The 20,155-nt window shown below is 40.3% G+C and overlaps 1 protein-coding gene across 1 annotated transcript in view; it reads right to left on the bottom strand.

Moving 5' to 3' along the window:
- Window positions 1-20,155, bottom strand: part of ros1 (c-ros oncogene 1, receptor tyrosine kinase) — a 145,800-nt gene that overhangs the window by 41,671 nt on the left and 83,974 nt on the right. Inside the window, exons 9-11 of the mRNA XM_024429697.2 lie at window positions 16,201-16,348; window positions 13,231-13,341; window positions 437-575 (exon numbers count right to left, since the gene is read on the bottom strand). Of these exons, the coding sequence (XP_024285465.2) occupies window positions 437-575; window positions 13,231-13,341; window positions 16,201-16,348 (398 nt within the window). The remainder of the gene's footprint in view (window positions 1-436; window positions 576-13,230; window positions 13,342-16,200; window positions 16,349-20,155) is intronic.

The raw sequence follows: 20,155 nt of genomic DNA, 5'->3' as shown, positions 1-20,155 counted from the left end.
AACTTTATACAATACTGTTAACAAAAATTGCATATCCCCGCTAAAGCATACTCTTTGAAACACATAATGGAGCACAAGACACTGAAAACACTGGGTTGGGAGATGAAAGTGGTAAATAATTATATTGAGTTGTTAATAGAACTCAGTTGGGGAGCATGCCTTTAAAAAGCTGTAGTTGTATTGAACTCAAACTGCACCAAGGGAGCGGTACACAGGGGGCCAGAATGGATTGGGGGCACACACTGAGGCAGATGCCCCCACAAACACACAAAACGAACAAACAGACACCCACAAACACAGGCGCACACAGGCTGACACACACACAAACACAGGCAGGCACACACACACACACACACACACACGCACACACACACACACACACACTGTCAAGCAGTCCTTCACAACACAAAACACACAGTGTTGTTGGAAGTTTTACCTGCCGCTCCAGACTTCCCGTTACGCCCTGGTACATTGGGGTCGTCCATTAACTCATTCTGGCTGTTTGATTGGCTGCTGTACCCACGTCCCCCACCTCCACCTGCGATGATCAGGGGGATGTGGACACCCCTTTCCACCTGTTACCATGGCAAATTAGTCAGTGTGACACCAATCTCTAACATATATTATACATTTAATGTGGATGTGCCCAGACCCGCTCCAACCCAGCTTAAATTTACAAAAGGCACAGGTGCTCAATCGAGGAAAGAAACAACAACATATACTCTAAATGATCTAATATATCCCCTTTCATTTCCTTTCCTAACTTCCTTATCTTACTAGGGCTGTGTCAGTCGTGAAATTTTGTCAGACGGTAAGTGTTATACAAATGCCTGCAGGTCTTAGGGTAATTAACCGTTACTTAACATAAACACATTTAGCATCTCCAGGCCTTCACGCATGATGCGTGCATTTAGAACATCTGCATTTTTTAAAAGTCTAATAAATCCATTTAATATAGCCTACACCATTACAATAAATCCATTATTTATTTTAGGCCGGTCTAAAGAAACATTATGATAAGAGGAAAATGTATTTAAGAAGAACAGAATAGCATATTCTGAGTCGGCCTATTATGTTATCTGGCTATGTGCAATGTCAATGGCAGCCTAGGCTGGAGACTAGTTCATTCAGCAGACAAGATATGCTTTGTGCCATAATATATATATATTTTTTTACATCATATGACTTCATAGTAAGAAAAATATAATTAAACTTAGCTGAATGAAATTGGAAGGATATTCTTCCCATTCCTGATCGAGTGCGCATATGTTTTCCTCTACGACTTCCACAAGTGTCAGGAGACTCATCTGAAGTCAGTACATCTGATTTGCCAACTCCTGTCTGTAGTTTTCGAACCGTTTGGGATACACACTAATATGACCCCTCTGTGCAAAGGTGAGACTCTCATAAACACTTACACATCGGTTGTTTTGCTCTAGGACACACTCACAAGACTCATCTGAATGCCCCCAGTACCAGTTAAAAAATTAATGGAAGTATAAATGGAGACTTTTTTAGGGCAAAAATAAGGTGTTAAATGCATGTAAAAAATAACATTAAATAAATATGTGTCCTGATCTTCCTAAAATCTCTCAGATATAGTGGTTCCTCGATTAAAAGTTTTGAGCTTATGCCATGGCCGTCTGTGGTAGATGGTGTCAGATTCTGGTAAATTGTGTAATTCTCTCATTGCACCACACTATCACAAGGGGAATTAGAATGCTGATCTATCAGTAGTCTAAACTGTGGCACAATTGACTATCTTTTCATAAATTAATGGAGGTGTCCGAGACCTCCGAGACCACCTGCCCAGTCCGAGAGTCTCTCTCCTCTGGCACTAGATTCCTGCATCAGGCCCCCCAAAAAGTTGCTGCCGGGTGGTCGTGGAGTTGTGAGAGAACTTGGGTAAATACAATTACACTTGACATGTGGACTGATTATTTTCGAAAAATAGGCACGGTGGGCTTTTGGTTTCTCTCCCTCTAAAAACAGAAATAAATAATTCTAAATAACAAACTTTATTCACCACAGTGTGAAAGAGTGATAGCCTCTCTGTATAAAGTGAGTTTCTGAAAGTCCTTCTTTGCTGATGTGAAGAAGTAACTGAATGAAAGAGAGTGCAGCAAGAATAAGTGGGGTGGTGTTGCCCATATTTTCAAGACCTGAGCTACTTAATTTATTTAAGAGATGTACTAGTTTATTTAGGCAATCTAATATATTTGTTTAGTCTTGGCCTATTTAGTAGGCTATTTTGCAGCATAAAGCTATATTTGTCAGCATAAAGCTGAGTGACTCACTCATCTGTGGCTTTTGATCAAAATAAATAAGTTCCAATATTGTTCCTGATAGTCTTTAATAAAGAAATGTTTTGACCAAGTTAATCTGCTCATGTTGTGTTTCCACAGCTCATGTGGTTACAATGAAGAATGTTAACAAAATAAATCAAATGAATCCTATTCATAATGAATCATCAAATGCGTTTTGCAAGCCTTTCATTTTTCCCTATTTATATTTTTGTAAGATTTGATTTAATCTTTTTAGACAATACAAAACATACACATACAAACTACAACTACATCACACCTGCCCAGATCCACCTGCTCACACCGCCATCTCCAGCGCCCGCATCACCCTCTGCCACATGGCCTCAAACTGCACCATTTTATTTCTCTCTGTCACCCACATGCACTTTCAACATTTGGATAATAAAGCATTTCAAGGCGGACATTGGTTGATTTTCAGTTTTTAAGTATATGTTTTTCAAGATGATTGACGAGAAAAGTATCGTCCAACGCATAGGGTATGGTATCTCTGCACCCTTATATGCCATGTCTTGAAATAGGCAGACACATGGATAAAAAGTTAATTTCCATTGTGATACTTCTGACAGACACATTTCTAACTCCACCCATAACTTTTGGACTTAAAAACATTCCCAGAAGGCATGGATTATTATAACCTAATGCAAAATTAACCTGGTAATCGAATTGAATTTACTGTAGGCCAAAGACCTATGGGTTTAACCTTCTGAATAAATGATTATATTGAAGAAAGAAGCCACCTCTTAATGAATTACAAGAGCTTATCCGTTACCCAACAAAATAATAGACCTTTTTTTGTCTAATTGTTTTTATGACGACAGTCAGTAGGCTATTATTCCTCTTTTCCTGCATTAATTAATTTGTCTGCAAGCCCAAGAAATGTTTTCTGTTATTATATACAGACAGAAATGTTTTTGGCATACCAGCATTACGACCTGGAATACGACTTTCCCGAATTGGATCCTTTGTTAATACCCCCCAATGCAATTGAATTGATTACAAAGGCTGATCCAAAACACCTCCGGCGGAGAAGAGGTATTCGGAGTGGACTTCTAGTCCGACACAGGAGGCGCGCACACCACAGACCACTTCAGAGTATATTACTCGCTAATGTTCAGTCTCTAGATAATAAAGTAGACCAGCTCAGGGAGAGAATCTCCATCCAGAGAGACATCAGGGATTGTAACATATACTCTGTTTCACAGAAACATGGCTCTCTCGGGATATACTGTCTTTGTCCATACAGCCAGCTGGGTTCTTAGAACTCTCTGGTAAGAAGAAAGGTGGGGGTGTATGTTTCATGATTAACCACTCATGGTGCGATTGTGATAACATACAGAAACTCAAGTATTTTTGTTCCCCCGACCTAGAATACCTCACAATCAAATGCTGACCGTATTACCTCCCAAGATAATTTTCTTAGATTACAGCCGTGTATATTCCCCCTCAAGCTGATACCACAATGGCTCAAAGAACTTCACTGGACTTTATGCAAACTGGAAAACACATATCCTGAGGCCGCATTTATTGTAGCTGGGGATTACAGCAAAGCAAATTTGAGTAAAACACTACCGAAGTTATATCCACACATTGACTGTAGTACTCGAGCTGCTAAAACCCTTGACCACTGCTACTCCAACATCTGGAATGCCTACAAGGCCCTCACCCGCCCTCCCTTAGGCAAATCTGATCACGGCTCCATTTTGCTCCTCCATTCCTATAGGCAGAAACACAAACAGGAAGTACCTGTGCTAAGGACTATTCAACGCTGGTCTGACCAATCGGAATCTACGCTTGAAGATAATTTAGATCACGCGGACTGGGATATGTTCTAAGTAGCCTCTGAGAATAACATTGATGAATACACAGATACGGTGACTGAGTTTATCAAGAAGTGTATAGGAGATGTTGTACCCACTGTGACCATTAAAACCTACCCTAACCAGAAACCGTGGATAGATGTCAGCATTCGCGCAAAACTGAAAGTGCGACCAACTGCATTTAACCATGGCAAGGTGACTGGGAATATGGCCAAATACAAACAGTGTAGTTATTCCATCCGTAAGGCAATCAAACAGGCAAAACGTTGGTATAGAGACAAAGTGGAGTCGCAATTCAATGGCTCAGACACAAGACGTATGTGGCAGGTTCTACAGACAATCACGGACTACAAAGGGAAAACCAGCCACATCTCGTGGATACCGACGTCTTGCTTCCGGACAAGCTAAACACCTTCTTCCCCCGCTTTGAGGATAACACAGTGCCACCAACGCGGAATGCTACCAAAGACTGTGGGCTCTCCTTCTCCGTGGCCGATGTTAGTAAATCATTTAAGCGTGTTAACTTCTTTGGGATAGGGGGCAGCATTTCACTTTTGAATGAATAGCGTGCCCAGAGTGAACTGCCTCCTACTCAGTCCCAGATGCTAATATATGCATATTATTATTAGTATTGGATAGAAAACACTCTGAAGATTCTAAAACTGTGTGAATGATGTCTGTGAGTATAACAGAACTCATATGGCAGGCAAAAACCTGAGAAAAAAATCCAAACAGGAAGTGGGAAATCTGAGGTTTGTAGTTTTTGAACTCAGCCCCTATCGAATTCACTGTGGGATATGGGTTATGTTGCACTTCCTAAGGCTTCCACTAGATATCAACCGTATTTAGAACATTGTTTCAGGCTCTCCTGTGAAGGGGGGCCAGATGTGAGCTGCCAGCATCCTCGTTCACAGTCACGCGCATTTCACATGAGAGGTATCTCTCGTTCCATTGTTTTTCTACAGACAACGGAATTCTCCGGTTGGAACATTATTGAACATTTATGATAAAAACATCCTAAAGATTGATTCTATACTTAGTTTGACAAGTTTCTTCGACTTGTAATGTAACTTTGTGAACGTTTCGTCCGACTGGACCTGAACGCGCTTTTGGATTTGTTTACCAAATGCCCTAACAAAAGAAGCTATTTGAACATAAATGGACATAAATGATGGACATTATCGAACAAAACAAGCATTTATTGTGGAACTGCGATTCCTGGGAGTGCATTCTGATGAAGATCATCAAAGGTAGGTGAATATTTATAATGCTATTTATTACTAATGTTGACTGCACAGCATGGCGGACATTTCTTTTGGCTGGTTTGGGCTCTGAGCGCCGTTCTCAGATTATGCTTTTTCCGTAAAGTTTATTTGAAATCTGACACAGCGGTTGCAACATGTCTAGGACTGGGGTTCCTCTAGCAGAACACTCGCCAACAGCCAATGAAATTGCAGGGCGCCAAATACAAATCAACAGAAATCTCAGAAATCTAATTTCTCAAACATACAAGTATTAGGCACCATTTTAAAGATACAATTCTCATTAATCCAGCCACAGTGTTGGATTTCAAAAATGCTTTACAGCGAAAGCTCCACAAACAATTATGTTAGGTCACCACCAACTCACAGAACAACCCAGCCATTTTTCCAGCCAAAGAGAGGAGTCACAAAAAGCACAAATATAGATAAAATGAATCACTGCCCTTTGATGATCTTCATCAGATGACACTCATAGGACTACATGTTACACAATACATGTATGTTTTGTTTGGTAAAGTTAATATTTTTATCCAAAAATCTTATTTTACATTGGCGTGTTATGTTCAGTAGTTCCAAAACATGCAGTGATATTGCAGAGAGCCACATGAATTCACAGAAATACTCATTATAAATGTTGATGAAAATTCAAGTGTTATGCATGGAACTTTAAATACACTTCTCCTTAACCCTTGCAAGGCTGCCAGCCCAGAGGGCATCCTTAGCCGCATCCTCAGAGCATGCGCAGACCAGCTAGCTGGAGTGTTTATGGACATATTCAATCTCTTCCTATCCTAGTCTGCTGTCTCCACTTGCTTCAAGATGTCCACCACTGTTCCTGTACCCGTAGCACTCACTTCTGTGATCATGAAGTGATTTGAGAGGCTAGCTGAGGATCATATCACCTCTACCATACCTGACACCCTAGACCCACTTCAATTTGCTTACCACCCCAATTGATCCACAGGTGATGCAATCGCCATCACACTGCCCTATCCCATCTGGACAAGAGGCAGTGGTGTAAAGTACTTAACTAAAACTAAAAATACTTCAACGCACTATCTGTACTTTTCTTACCTATTTTTATTTTGCACAATTTTTACTTTTACTTCACTACATTCCTAAAGAAAATAATGTACTTTTTACCACATTCGTTTTTTCCTTTTGATACACAAGTATATTTAAACCAAATACCTTTACTCAAGAAGTATTTTACTGGGTGACTTTCACTTTTACTTGAGTAATGTTCTATTAAGGTATCTTTACTTTTACTCAAGTACGACAATTAAGTACTTTCTCCACCACTGACAAGAGGAATACATATGGAAGAATGCTGTTCATTGACTATAGCTCAGCATTCAACACCATAGTACCCTCCAAGCTCATCATTAAGCTCGGGCCCTGGGTCTGAACCCCACCCTGTGCAACTGGGTCCTGGACTTCCTGACCGGCCTTCCCCAGCTGGTGGAGGTAGGAAACAACACCTCCACTTTACTGATCCTCAACACAGGGGCCCCCACAGGGGTGTGTGCTCAGCCCCCTCCTGTACTCCCTGTTCACCCATGACTGTGTGACCACGCACGCCTCCAACTCAATCATCAAGTTTGCAGACGTCACAACAGTAGTAGGCCTGATTACCAACAATGACAAGACAGCCTACAGATGGGAGGTGAGTGCCCTGGGAGTGTGGTGCCAGGGAAATAACCTCTATCAATGTCGACAAAACAAAAGAGCTGATCGTGGACTTCAGGAAACAGCAGAGGGCGCACATCAACCTGTTCACCCTGCTATCACCCAGAAGGTGAGGTCAGTACAGGTGCATCAAAGCTGGGACCGAGAGACTGAAAAACAGCTTCTATCTCATGGCCATCAGACTGTTAAATAGCCACCACTAGACGGCTTCCACCTGGTCATGTAACTCTGCACCTTAGAGGCTGCTGCCCCATATACAAAGACTTGAAATCACTGTCCACTCTAATAATGGAACACTAGTCACTTTAATAATTTTCACATATTTTTGCTTTACTCATCTCATATGTATATACTGTATTATATTCTGTCACTCCGACATTGCTCATCCTAATATTTATATAATTGTATATTTCTTAATTCAATTGTTTTACTTCTAGTTTCTAGTTTGTGTTGTGAATTGTTAGATATTACTGCACTGTTGGAGCTAGAAACACAAGTGTTTTGATACACCTGAAATAACATCTGCTAAACATGTGTATGTGGCAAATAAAAAATTATTTGATTTTGATTTGGCTAAAAATAAACCGTGCCATGAATTAAGAACAATTTTTTTTCCCTTCACAATGCAATGCAGTACATTGACAACTCAAATCGCTTTAAAGAGCCTTCAAATATTAGAAAACAAATTAATATACCAAAACAATAACTTAAAAAACAGTGATGACACTGGATCTCTTCAAATTCCTGTGCAGGAAAAGGATGTCATCCACCGTGTCTGGTCGCTCACAGCTGGCTTCTCTCTGAAACGACACATCCATCTGAAGGTGACACGTTAACCACACAATTACCAGGTGGACAGTAGGCCTCTTGAAGCGATCGAGGAAATCAACAAGATCCACAAGTATTCTTTTACAATAGCTGGCCTTATGTTAGTTTTGTGATGCACTGTCCCACTCCATGGTGGACAACATTCAGTCTTCGTTTATGCAATGGGCTGTAAGGTACAAGTATTCTATTTTAGAACATCGGCAGTCCACATGTCAAGTGTAATTGAGCCATTGTATTTACCCAAGTTCTCTTTCAACTCCGGGGCAACCCACCTGCCGATTTTTTTTGGCCTGATTGCAGGACTCTATTGCAATAGGAAAGAGACTGACAAACATTCACACCTCAATTAATTTACAAAAGTATAGTCTAATAGCTTGACAATGTGTGAAAAATCCCCCAATTTGTGCAACAGTTTAGACTACTGATGCTGCGGTACGTCAGAGAGGAATCCTATTGTAACGTGTAGCCTAATGGCCAAAAAGGGCAAACTTGCAATGTATTCGATGCTTATTAAGCACTCTGAAGTTTTACATTTCTAACTCAATATCACAGTCCATATTTGCCCTAACGAAAAATGCATCAACCCCTCCATATATTTAAATGTATTATAGTCTATTATAATATATTGTAATGTTGCCTATTGGAGTATTTGTTTCAGAAGCTACTGATTCCGTGATCACCATGCCTCACGCAACCGCAAAAGGTTGGATAAAGCAATTTCACAAATCTGGCTGTTTTTAAACTTTGCTATAATGTATAAAGGCTTTACACTTTTTTTCATTATAACATACTCTCTGGTATTACTTATCCTTAATTTAGTATTGTTTACCTTGTTCCAAACTGGCTGATAGATTATGTTGTAATCTAACAGCACCTGTTTGTCATGCAACAGTATCTCTTGCGCTTTTGACAATGATTTTACACGAGGCCTATTTGACATGATATACAGTGGCTTGCGAAAGTATTCACCTTCCTTGGCATTTTTCCTTTGTTGCCTTACAACCTGAAATTAAAATAGATTTTTGTGGGGTTTGTATCATTTGATTTACACAACATGCCTACAACTTTGAAGATGTAAAATATTTTTTCATTGTGAAGCAAACAAGAAATAAGACAACAACACAGAAAACCTGAGCATGCATAACTATTCACCTCCCCAAAGTCACTTCGTGGAGCCAATTTATACAGAAATTACAAGATGCAAGTCTCCTGGGGTATATCTCTAAGCTAGGCACATCAAGCCACTGGGATTTTTGCCCATTCTTCAAGGCAAACCAGCTCCAGCTCCTGTTTGTTGGATGGGTTCTGCTGGTGAACAACAATCTTTACGTTATACCACAGATTCTCAATTGGATTGAAGTCTGGGCTTTGACTAGGCCATTCCAAGACATTTAAATGTTTCCCCTTCACCACTCGAGTGTTGCTTTAGCAGTATGCGTAGGGTCATTGTCCTGCTGAAAAGTGAATCTCAGTCCCAGTCTCAAATCTCTGGAAGACTGAAACAGGTTTCCCTCAAGAATTTCCTTGTATTTAGCGCCATCCATCGTTTCTTCTGACTTCTGACTTCTGACCAATTCTGACCAGTTTCCCATTCCCTGCCGATGAAAAACCTCCCCACAGCATGATGCTGCCACCACCATATTGGGATGGTGTTCTCGGGGGGATGAGAGCTGTCGGGTTTGCGCCAGACATAGTGTTTTCCTTGATGGCCAAAAAGCTACATTTTAGTCTCATCTGACCAGAGGACCTTCTTCCATATGTTTGGGGAGTCTCCCACATTCCTTTTGGCGAACACCAAACGTGTTTGCTTATTTTCTTCTTTAAAAAAATTACTTTGATTTTCTGGCGACTCTTCCGTAAAGCCCAGCTCTGTGGAGTGTACGGATCAAGTGGTCCTATGGACAAATACTCCAATCTTCGCTGTGGAGCTTTGCAGCTCCTTCAGGGTTATCTTTGGTCTCTTTGTTGCCTCTCTGATTAATGCCCTCCTTGCCTGGTCCTTGAATTTTGGTGGGTGGCCCTCTCTTGGCAGGTTTGTTGTTGTGTCATATTCTTTCCATTTTTTAATTCTGGATTTAATTGTGCTCTGTGGGATGTTCAAAGTTTTAGATATTTTTATACAACCCAACCCTGATCTGTACTTCTCCACAACTTTGTCGCTGACCTGTTTGGAGAGGTCCTTGGTCTTCATGGTGCCGTTTGCTTGGTGGTGCCCCTTGCTTAGTGGTGTTGCAGACTCTGGGGCCTTTCAGAACAGGTGTACTTTTGCAAGGCACTGTACCTAAAATAATTATATCCACTAGAATAATAAAGAACATTTTTATTATTATAGATTATTTAATTAACCTACTGTATATAATGTCATTTCAAGTTATCCCTTTGGAGCAAATGCAAAAGCGATTTGGAGTTGTTGAATAGGAGTGACAAAATGTATTATAATTGAATTTGAATCAACTGAATGATGATGATGAAGAAGAAGAGAGTGATTGAATTTGGAACAGTAGTGTACGAATTGCTCTTCTCTGTCCCACGCTCACACACACACAAAAAAAGCTGTCCGAAAAAGCTGTAACTTATTAAAGCTTATTACTTAATAAAACTTTTGTTACACTGTAAGGTTTTTATTGTAAGGGAAACTAAAATCGTTTGTTATATTCCATTACATTCTTAAAATATATGTTGACTGTATATACGCAAGTAATGTCTGCTAAATTAACAAGTTGATGGTGAAAACATGAAGCCTCTGCTACTAAGCACAGATATACAGTACATAAAAAAAGGTTACACATATTTTGAAGACCTGATCTATTTAATGTAGGTGTTTTATTTATTAAGAATATAAAGAATAACCTGGTGGCATTGGTAGAGTGTCTTGCGGAGAATGGAGTAAAAGTGCTATGTACTGTAAGTACGCACCAACTCTGCGGACCAGGTGTAAATGGTTTAGCAGCCTTTTCAATAAATGTGAATTAAAAAGAAGCTGTCCAATCTTGATGGTCTGTCAGCAGGACAATAGACTCTTGCCGAGTTTAGGGACTTTAAATGTATTCATGGGTGTTTGCGAGGCATGTCACATCACCCATCTCTTTGCATAGCCCACCACATGCACTGTTTTCTAACCACATCTGGATGGATCCATAACGAATTACTATGGAATAAATATCACTGAATTTCAGAAATATTGGAATAAAGTAGGCTAATGGAATTGAAGGCAACAACTTGTTGCTTACTGAAACACCCAAAGTCATCCAATTGTTATAAAATGATTTGAACCAACAGCCTACCCGCCCGTGTATGGTCAACTATTTCAGCGCTGCTTTGAGACAAGCATGGGGACTAGTCTTGATAAATCAATGAGATTTTTATTTTCACTGAATCTCTGTTTGGGTATTGGTTAGGCTAAAATTAGGGAGTGGAAATGTTAGGATTATTTTGCTCTTCACTCTCGCAGTCGCTTAGTAGCCTAGGCCTACTCCCGACTGATCACATTGTAGAGTGACACATTTTCCTAAAAATCCTGAGGCCTACATATGTTACTGTAAAATGCATTTTCATTTTTCTTGGGATATAAACACCATAAAATTAATTAATTTCATTAAGCTAAATTGCAAACAGTATAAACAGCACAACAAATACAATAATAATTTACAAACAAATTACAATCAATCCCAAATAGTCTGTTCGAACAAGAAAAGGTTTTAAAGTCTCTAGTATAGCCAGTATTATAAACAGCCAAATGCATTCATTAATTCAATCGCTTTAGCCGACATGTGTGATGTATAACAAAAAATGCTTGACTGTATTTAGAGACATGGATAACTTGAATGCTGTGTGATGACATGCACAATTAAATGACTAATTGATTGATATACTGTATATTGAAGTAGGCCTTTTTGCCAATAAGTAAGTTACGTTAAAACAGCTAGAGTAAACAGGACTCGTACAGTTGTTCTTCCTTTAAAAGTTGCAGCGCACTGCAACACAGCTTGCGTGGTTCCAAAGAATTCTATGGCATGTTATTTAATTGCAAACTACTTGTACCATTAATGCTAGTTAGTGCTAGTTTTACCACCAGAGGGCATCTTTGAGAAGCATTTGATAGCCTTCAATAGTAGTTGTACTAGAGATTTTAAAACCTTTTTTGTAAGAACTTAGTATGGGACTGATTTTATGAAATTTTTCTTAATTTGATTAATATTATGGTGCTTCTATTCCAAGAAAAACAAAAAACCCTCTGGGTTTCCGTTAGGATGGAACGGAAAATATGGCGATGTACAACGTGACGGTTGGAAGTAGGCTACAGTGCTGGGCTATTTAGCTAAAGAATCCCTGTGTCGTGCGTGGGCACTTGGGAGTCCATGGTTCAATTCCCCGATGGGGAGGAAGGCTGTCCTTGTAAATAATAATTTATTCTTAACTGATTCATATATGTGTTATTTTATAGTTATGATGTCTTCACTATTATTCAACAATGTAGAATGCACCGTAAAATTGGTTGCCGAACGGCATATGAAGTCCAAAGAAGTAAAAAAGAAAGCCTGAGGAAGGAGGAGAGATGACGAGAAAGGAATTCGGTTTACCCTTTTATCTGTGGATTAGTTGTCGGAGTAGAAACCTTGTGCATTTCAGGTAAAATATCAACCCAATGTTTATATCCCAGGACAAATGAGCAAGCAACAGCAAGCCGGCTAGCTAAATTGCCATACATATTTAATGCTTTTCAACCTGTCCCCAAATTAATATAATTGGTGCAGAGATTGTTCTGATATTTCAACCTGCGTGTCCTGATCGTGTCTGGTATGGGGGTACAAAATCAACATGCGCACGATGGCGCACACGTGCTCAGCTTGCACACGTGGTCAGCTTGTAACGGTGAGTTTTAAAAGCATGATAGGCCTACTCTTATGATGATAAGTGTTTGATGTGATTTTTGATTGCATTTGTGTTGATGTCAGAGTGATTAGAGGGACAATAGAGAGCTGAGTACCAGACCATTAGCGGTTGTTAGTGAGTTAGGCACTACCAACGCATCAGCGCCAATCATGTACTGAGTGCATAGGAGGATATTACTGTGACTCAACAGTGACGTGGAATTTGACTGCGGCCATGACTCAGGACTGCCAGAGTGGCGGTAATGCAGTCACCGCAATGGCCCTAATCCTTTCCAGACTCTTTTATTTCCATTACTTCCATCCTTCACATCTGACAGTTGAAGGGCAACATGGAGGAGGCATACCCAATCTTTTCACCTATCAGTGATCAAGGGCAAGAAAACAGGGAAAGCTTTGCGACGCAGCCTTTTCTCCTTACCTTGAACACATAGGTGGCTCCTCCTCCTCCTCCGCCCCCACCCCCTCTGACCTGTGTCTTCTTGTCCAATGGTGTCTGCTCTACACAGATCTTGTTCAGTGTCCCGTTGGTCTACCAATGAGAATGGGGAGAGAGTGATACCTGAGTTTCTTTATTCAGGGGAAAATAACACATTTGAGACACTGTACATCTGTATAATTCAGACTTCCTCACAAATCATGCATTGATATCAATGGAAGATGTCTGCTAAAGTCAAGTTCCAAGCTCATATCTGTAGGTAGGATTGGGCCTTTACTAGCCTATTCCCAAGTGTCCAAGAGTGTCCAAGAGCATAGGAGCAAGTGTCCACGTGCATAGGAGTACTGCACCTAATGTTTTATTCTACCCAATCTACCCATCACTGCCTTGGGCTATTGTAACAAATGAGAGATTTATCGAGAGCCAAACGACCAGCGATGTTGATGACAGGTAATAGTAACCAAACAGTCAGTCCTCTTCCTTCCAACCATGACACTCTCATCAATCTGGACTTCAGGCTCCTACAGCCAGAGCTGGAGAGGAGAGGGAGGGGCCAATACGGAGTTTGATTGACAGCTGCAGGAGGAGAGGGGGCAATGGATTCCGACCTTGGCCAGTGCCCCATGGGAGGCCGTGAATTGCCAGAGCTCAATTTCACACAGACACCCTCCCACCTCTGGCTGTCGCTTTTGTGTGTGTGTGTGTGTGTGTGTGTGTGTGTGTGTGTGTGTGTGTGTGTGTGTGTGTGTGTGTGTGTGTGTGTGTGTGTGTGTGTGTGTGTGTGTGTGTGTGTGTGTGTGTGTGTGTGTGTGTGTGTGTGTGAGTGAGTGAGTGTCTAATATGGTGTGTAAATGCCTAAAAGGATATTAATACTTCTACAGAGGGGAGGCTGTGAGAAACATAGAACACACCGGCACTCAACTAATCAGTTTTAAAAGCCCCCTTTGAGAGTATCTACTCCCTTCAGGATTATAGACATGATAGAATTATAGACCTCAAGTGACTCCAAATGCATCTGGGCCACCTCTCAGCTTTTCATTTCAACGTTTTTCTCCAAGATATTTTGATCCATTTTCCAAATGATTCCTGACTGAGAACTCCAAAGTCAACTCTGGGATGAGGCCAAAAACAAAATAATGGGCTGAGAGTAGGGGTGTAAATGTTTAAACAAAATTGGGATTCTTGATGTTAAGAAATCATACCTAAACGAAAAACAATGTTTATTTGTTTTTTTCCCCAGTTATCACAAAATATGATTTTCTGTGTTGTAGGCTAAGTAGACGATTGGCTATAAAGGCCAGGGGAAAGTTGTGTAATTTAAATAAAACCAGAGAGGAAGAGTCAAACTTTAGATATACTTTGATGAATTTCTGAGGCATGCAAGACAAGACATTGCAAGATACAGATTACTTAGACATATGCCCACGGTTCTTTCTTCCCCTTCCTCTCACTCCATCGTGCTGTCTCGTCTGCTTGCCTGTTCGTTCTCTTCACTAACGATGCACATGTGTGTTCAGTAATCGGTCTGTTCCGTGTAGAATATCCTAGCCTATTCATTGATGATAAGCCCTGCTTTACTGAAGTTGCGAGACATTGCAAGCCAAACAATTACGAGATACAACATTCCATTGTGAGATACAGCTTTTGGTTACCGTTAGATAGGCCTAGTGCATGGTTCTGACTGTCTGCCTGGAGGCAGACCTGACTTTATATTGTGTCCCTCCCCTCTCCCTCCGTTCCTCTCAAGCTATCTCACTTTGAAAGATATAAGTGTTTGTGTTCTCCAAAGTACTGCAACTAATCACTCTCCTTTCCAAAAATACTGAATTTTAGGACTTGAGTCGCTTCGTAGCAAAATGTAATCTTGACACTTAGAAATGGGAGTCAACACCGGGAGTCGATATGCTAGTAGTCAAGGAATCAATTATTTTGGAGTTGACTCTCCACCACTACGTCATCCTCATCCACATTTGATGAAATGGTAGAGAAAGGCAAGCGACAGCAGCGAAGTCCTGTATGGCAATACTTTGAGAAGTTAAATCAAGCGTCTTGCCATTTCTATTGTTAGACTGAGACTCTCACCTAGGGATGTGACAAATTGAAAATGTGGTGAGACCTAAACCGTTACTGGAAGCAGTGCGGCTGCATTGTGAATTCACGTGGAATTTTATGAATGTGTTATAATCTTAACAGAAAACGGATAAAAATGCTGTTTAAACGTTAATAATTATTTTCCATTTCTCACATTCCTAATGAGAGTCAATTCAATCCAACAATGTTTACAGTGGAAATGTCAAAGCAGTTTTGAGGACGTTCTTCTTTTGCCATATCCCTGAGACTTCAACATTACAGTTTGGATCGAGCTAGGCCATGCTGTAGTCTATAATAGGCTACTTATTCACTTGTGAATAACTGACAGGATTGCGTATAGGTGTAAGTGATGAAGCAATGATTCCACCTGGTTAATTAGAAAGCAAAATTAAGCATTACTATAGCACCCCTGGCCTAAGAACCCTGGTTTAACCTGGGTTTGTCTTCAGTGTATTTGTTTTTTTCCAAGTTATCAGACCCTTCTTAGATACAGTCATCTTAGATAGGGCTCCTTAGTGGCGCAGCGGTCTAAAGCACTGCATCTCAGTGCAAGAGGTGTCACTACATTCCCTGGTTTGAATCCAGGCTGTATCACATCCGGCAGTGATTGGGAGCCCCATGGGGCGGTGCACAATTGGCCCAGCATCGTCTGGGCTTGGCCGGTCTAGGCCGTCATTCTAAATAAGAATTTGTTCTTAACTGACTTGCATAGTTAAATAAAAAGGTTAGAGCTACACAGTCCACTTAGATCCAAGTGCCTGCCTAGGAGGCAGGGGCTAGGGGTCAATTTGGGATGAGGCATAATTGTTAAAATACTGAGCCTTGACATGTATTCTGAGCTTTTGGGAAGTTGGTACTCACATTGGGGCAAGCGTCCTCTCCCTTTTGGCCCACCAGGAAATAAAGCAACTCGCCCTTCTGAAGCAGGAAGTCCGCTGTGAGTTGGACACCATGTGACTTGGTCATGGCCAATACACTGCGACCGCCAGCCGCCCCACAAGCTGTGATCCTGTTTTGGAAATACACATAAACAGAAAGGCATGACTTTGGTATTACTACTTTGTATGAACCAGCTGTACATAATACATTTATATCACATTTGCTTTAACTTAAAGGTCTGATATGTAACTTTGTGGGCGACCAGACCAAATTCACATAGAAATGTGAGTTAAATATGTGTCATCCACATTGAAAGCAAAACTGATAAGCAGTAGATCTGTTCTATGTGCAATATTTCTATGCTTCCTGTCCTCATGGTTCAGTTTTGTGTCTTTAATATTAAAAAGCCAACTCGGCTCCTTCCTTCATTGAATCAGATTCATTCATTCATCACAAAGCCCACTGATATTGCAAACTACTTTAACGCCCTTTTTATTGGCAAGATAAGCAAACTTAGGGATGACATGCCAGCAACAAACGCTGACACTACACATCCAAGTATATCGGACCAAATTATGAAAGACAAGAATTGTACTTTGAATTCTGTAAAGTCAGTGTGGAAGAGGTAAAGAAATTATTGTTGTCTATCAACAATTACAAGCCACCGGGGTCTGATAATCTCAATGGAAAATTACTGAGGATAATAGCAGATCATATTGCCACATCTTCAATTTAAGCCTACTAGAGAGCGTGTGCCCTCAGGCCTGGAGGGTAGCTAAAGTCATTCCGCTACCCAAGAACAGTATAGACCCCCTTACTGGCTCAAAAAGCCGACCAATCAGCCAGTTACCAACCCTTAGTAAACTTCTGGAAAAAATTGTGTTTGACCAGATCCAATGCTATTTCACAGGAAACAAATTGACAACAGAATTCCAGCACGCTTATAGGGAAGGACACTCAACAAGCACAGCACAGCAACTGATGATTGGCTGAGAGAAAGTGATGATAAAATGATTGTGGCGGCTGTCTTGTTAGACTTCAGTGCAGCTTTTGACATTATTGATCATTGCCTGCTGCTGGAAAAACGTATGTGTTATGGCTTTACACCCCCCTGCTATAATGTGGCTAAAGAGTTACTTGTCTAACAGAACACAGAGGGTGCTCTTTAATGGAAACCTATCAAATATAATCCAGTTAGAATCAGTAATTCCCCAGGGTAGCTGCTTAGGCCCCTTGCTTTTTTCAATCTTTACTAATGACATGCTGCTGACTAAGTAAAGCCAGAGTTTCTCTATCTGCGGATGACTCAACACGATACACGTCAGCTACTACAGCAACTGAAATGACTGCAACACTCAACAACGAACTGCAGTTAGTTTCAGAGTGGGTTGCAAGGAATAAGTAAATAACTAAAAGCATTGTATTTGGAACTAAACCTCAATTTAATCTTGAAATAAATCAAGTGGAAATTGAGCAAGTTGAGATGACAAAACTGCTTGGAGTAACACTAGATTGTTAACTGTCATGGTCAAAACATATTGATGCAGTAGTAGCTAAAATGTAGTAGCTAAAATGGGGTGAAGTCTGTTTATAATAAAGTGATGCTCTGCCTTCTTAACATCACTATAAATGAGGCAGGTCCTACAGGCCCTAGTTTTGTCGCACCTTGACAAAGTGCCACAAAAAAGGTCTTAGGAAAATTGCTATTGGCTCAGAACAGGGCAGCACGGCTGGACCTTACCCCACAAGACATGCCACAAGAGGTCTCTTCACAGTCCCCAAGTCCAGAACAGTCTATGAGAGGCACACAGTACTACATAGAGCCATGTAACTCTATTCCACATCAAGTAACTAACGCAAGCAGTGAAATTAGATTTATAAAACATTAAAAAACACCTGTGAAGCAACGCAAACATTGGCACAGACACACGCACACACACACACACACACACACACACACACACACACACACACACACACACACACACACACACACACACACACACACACACACACACACACACACACACACACACACACACACACACACACACACACACACACACACACACACACACTTAGTATTGCAAATATGTGGTAGTGGTGGAGTAGGGGCCTGAGGGCACACAGTGTGTTGTGAAATCTGTGAATGTATTGTAATGTCTTAAAATTGTGTAAATTGCCTTAATTTTGCTAGACCCCATGAAGAGTAGCTGCTTCTTTGGCAGCAGCTAACTGGGATCCATAATAAATACAAATTCAAATACTTTCAATTTTGTATATCAGTTTCAAACAGTTGAAAATACAATATTTTGGTTTTTGAAAATATATTTAATAGCGGTTTAGATTGTAAAATCATTCTCTACACTTAACATGGCTTGTTTTGTCACAAACGGCAATTATACATTTTAGCAAACAGGTAATGGTGGATAGATTCCTACTGATTGCACCTTTTTTAAGGCTTGTTATAATAACATCTCAAATGCACAAGGACTGTAAATACATTCATAAGCTGTTACACACAGGCTGCACAGTGCACTACAAGGCTTCTGAAACAGAGCAAAATATCAAATCAACCATGGGTTGTCTTCACACTACACTTATAAATTAGTAGAACCATATAGGGTTTTTCAATTTGTCCCAATAGGGCACGTGTCAAGCTCATTCCACAGAGGGCTGAGTGTCTTTTCGATCCTCTGTTATACTTGATTGATGAAACAAAGTAACTAATGAGTAAAGATCTCCCATCACCTGTTTGTCTATGTCTTAATTGTAAGGAAAAAACAAAAACCCTTAGACACTAGGCCCTCCATGGAATGAGTTTGGCACACCTGCTATAGGGGCACATTTTGTTTCTAGGTAGAACCCTTTCTAGAGGGTTCTACCTAGAACCCTCTATATAGGGTTCTTCATAGAAACCACAGTATATGGTTCTACCAAGAACAATTTTATCCTCTATGTTTTTTACCTGTAACCCTCAATGATGGGTTTTACTGAGAACCATTTCATCTTTGGAGAGGTTTTCCTAGAAAGCTCTATGAACGGTTCCACCAGCCTATTAGTCTTTAAAACTTGTGATGGCTGCAATCCCGATATCGGGATAAGTGTCATCAACAACCACTGAATAGCATAGCGCTACATACAATAAATATTACTATAAATATTTGTATTCATGAAATCACAAGTGCAATATAGGAAAACACAGTTTAGCCTTTTGTTAATCCACCTGTCGTGTCAGATTTGAAATGATGCTTTACAGTGAAAGCAATCCAAGCGTTTGTGTAAGTTTATCGATCGCACGATAAAACATTAAGTACACTGAGCATTCAGGTAGCTCGGTCTCGAAAATCAGAAAAGCAATCAAATTTATCATTTACCTTTGATGATCTTCGGATGTTTTCACTCACGAGACTCCCAGTTACACAACAAATGTTCCTTTTGTTCCATAAAGATTATTTTTAGATCCAAAATACCTCAGTTTGTTTGTCGCGTTATGTTCAGAAATCCACAGGAAAGAGTGGTCACGACATCGCAGACGAAAATTCCAAATAGTTTCCATAATGTCCACAGAAACATTTCAAAAATTTTTTTATAATCAATCCTCAGGTTGCTTTTAAAATATATAATTGATAATACATCAACCGCAAATGTCTTTCACAGTAGGAGAGTGGAAAACAGTGACTGTCCAAATTCTGTTGCGCGAGCAAAACTCATGTTACCACTTGACGCGCTGTTATTTTTCTGGCTCATTTTTCAAAATAAAAGCCTGAAACTATGTCTGAAGACTGTTGACACCTTGAGGAAGCGATAGGAAAAGGAATCTGTTTCATATCCCTTTAAATCCGGCAAAGGGAACATGGAGTTTCAAAATAGAAGCAGCTTCCTGTTTTGATTTTTCTCAGGGTTTCGCCTGAAATATCAGTTCTGTTATACTCAC

This window comes from Oncorhynchus tshawytscha, linkage group LG08 (genome assembly GCF_018296145.1).
Source record: "Oncorhynchus tshawytscha isolate Ot180627B linkage group LG08, Otsh_v2.0, whole genome shotgun sequence".
NCBI lineage: Eukaryota > Metazoa > Chordata > Actinopteri > Salmoniformes > Salmonidae > Oncorhynchus > Oncorhynchus tshawytscha.
Note: the sequence above shows the minus strand (reverse complement) of the source record. Positions and strands in the feature narration are given on the sequence as shown.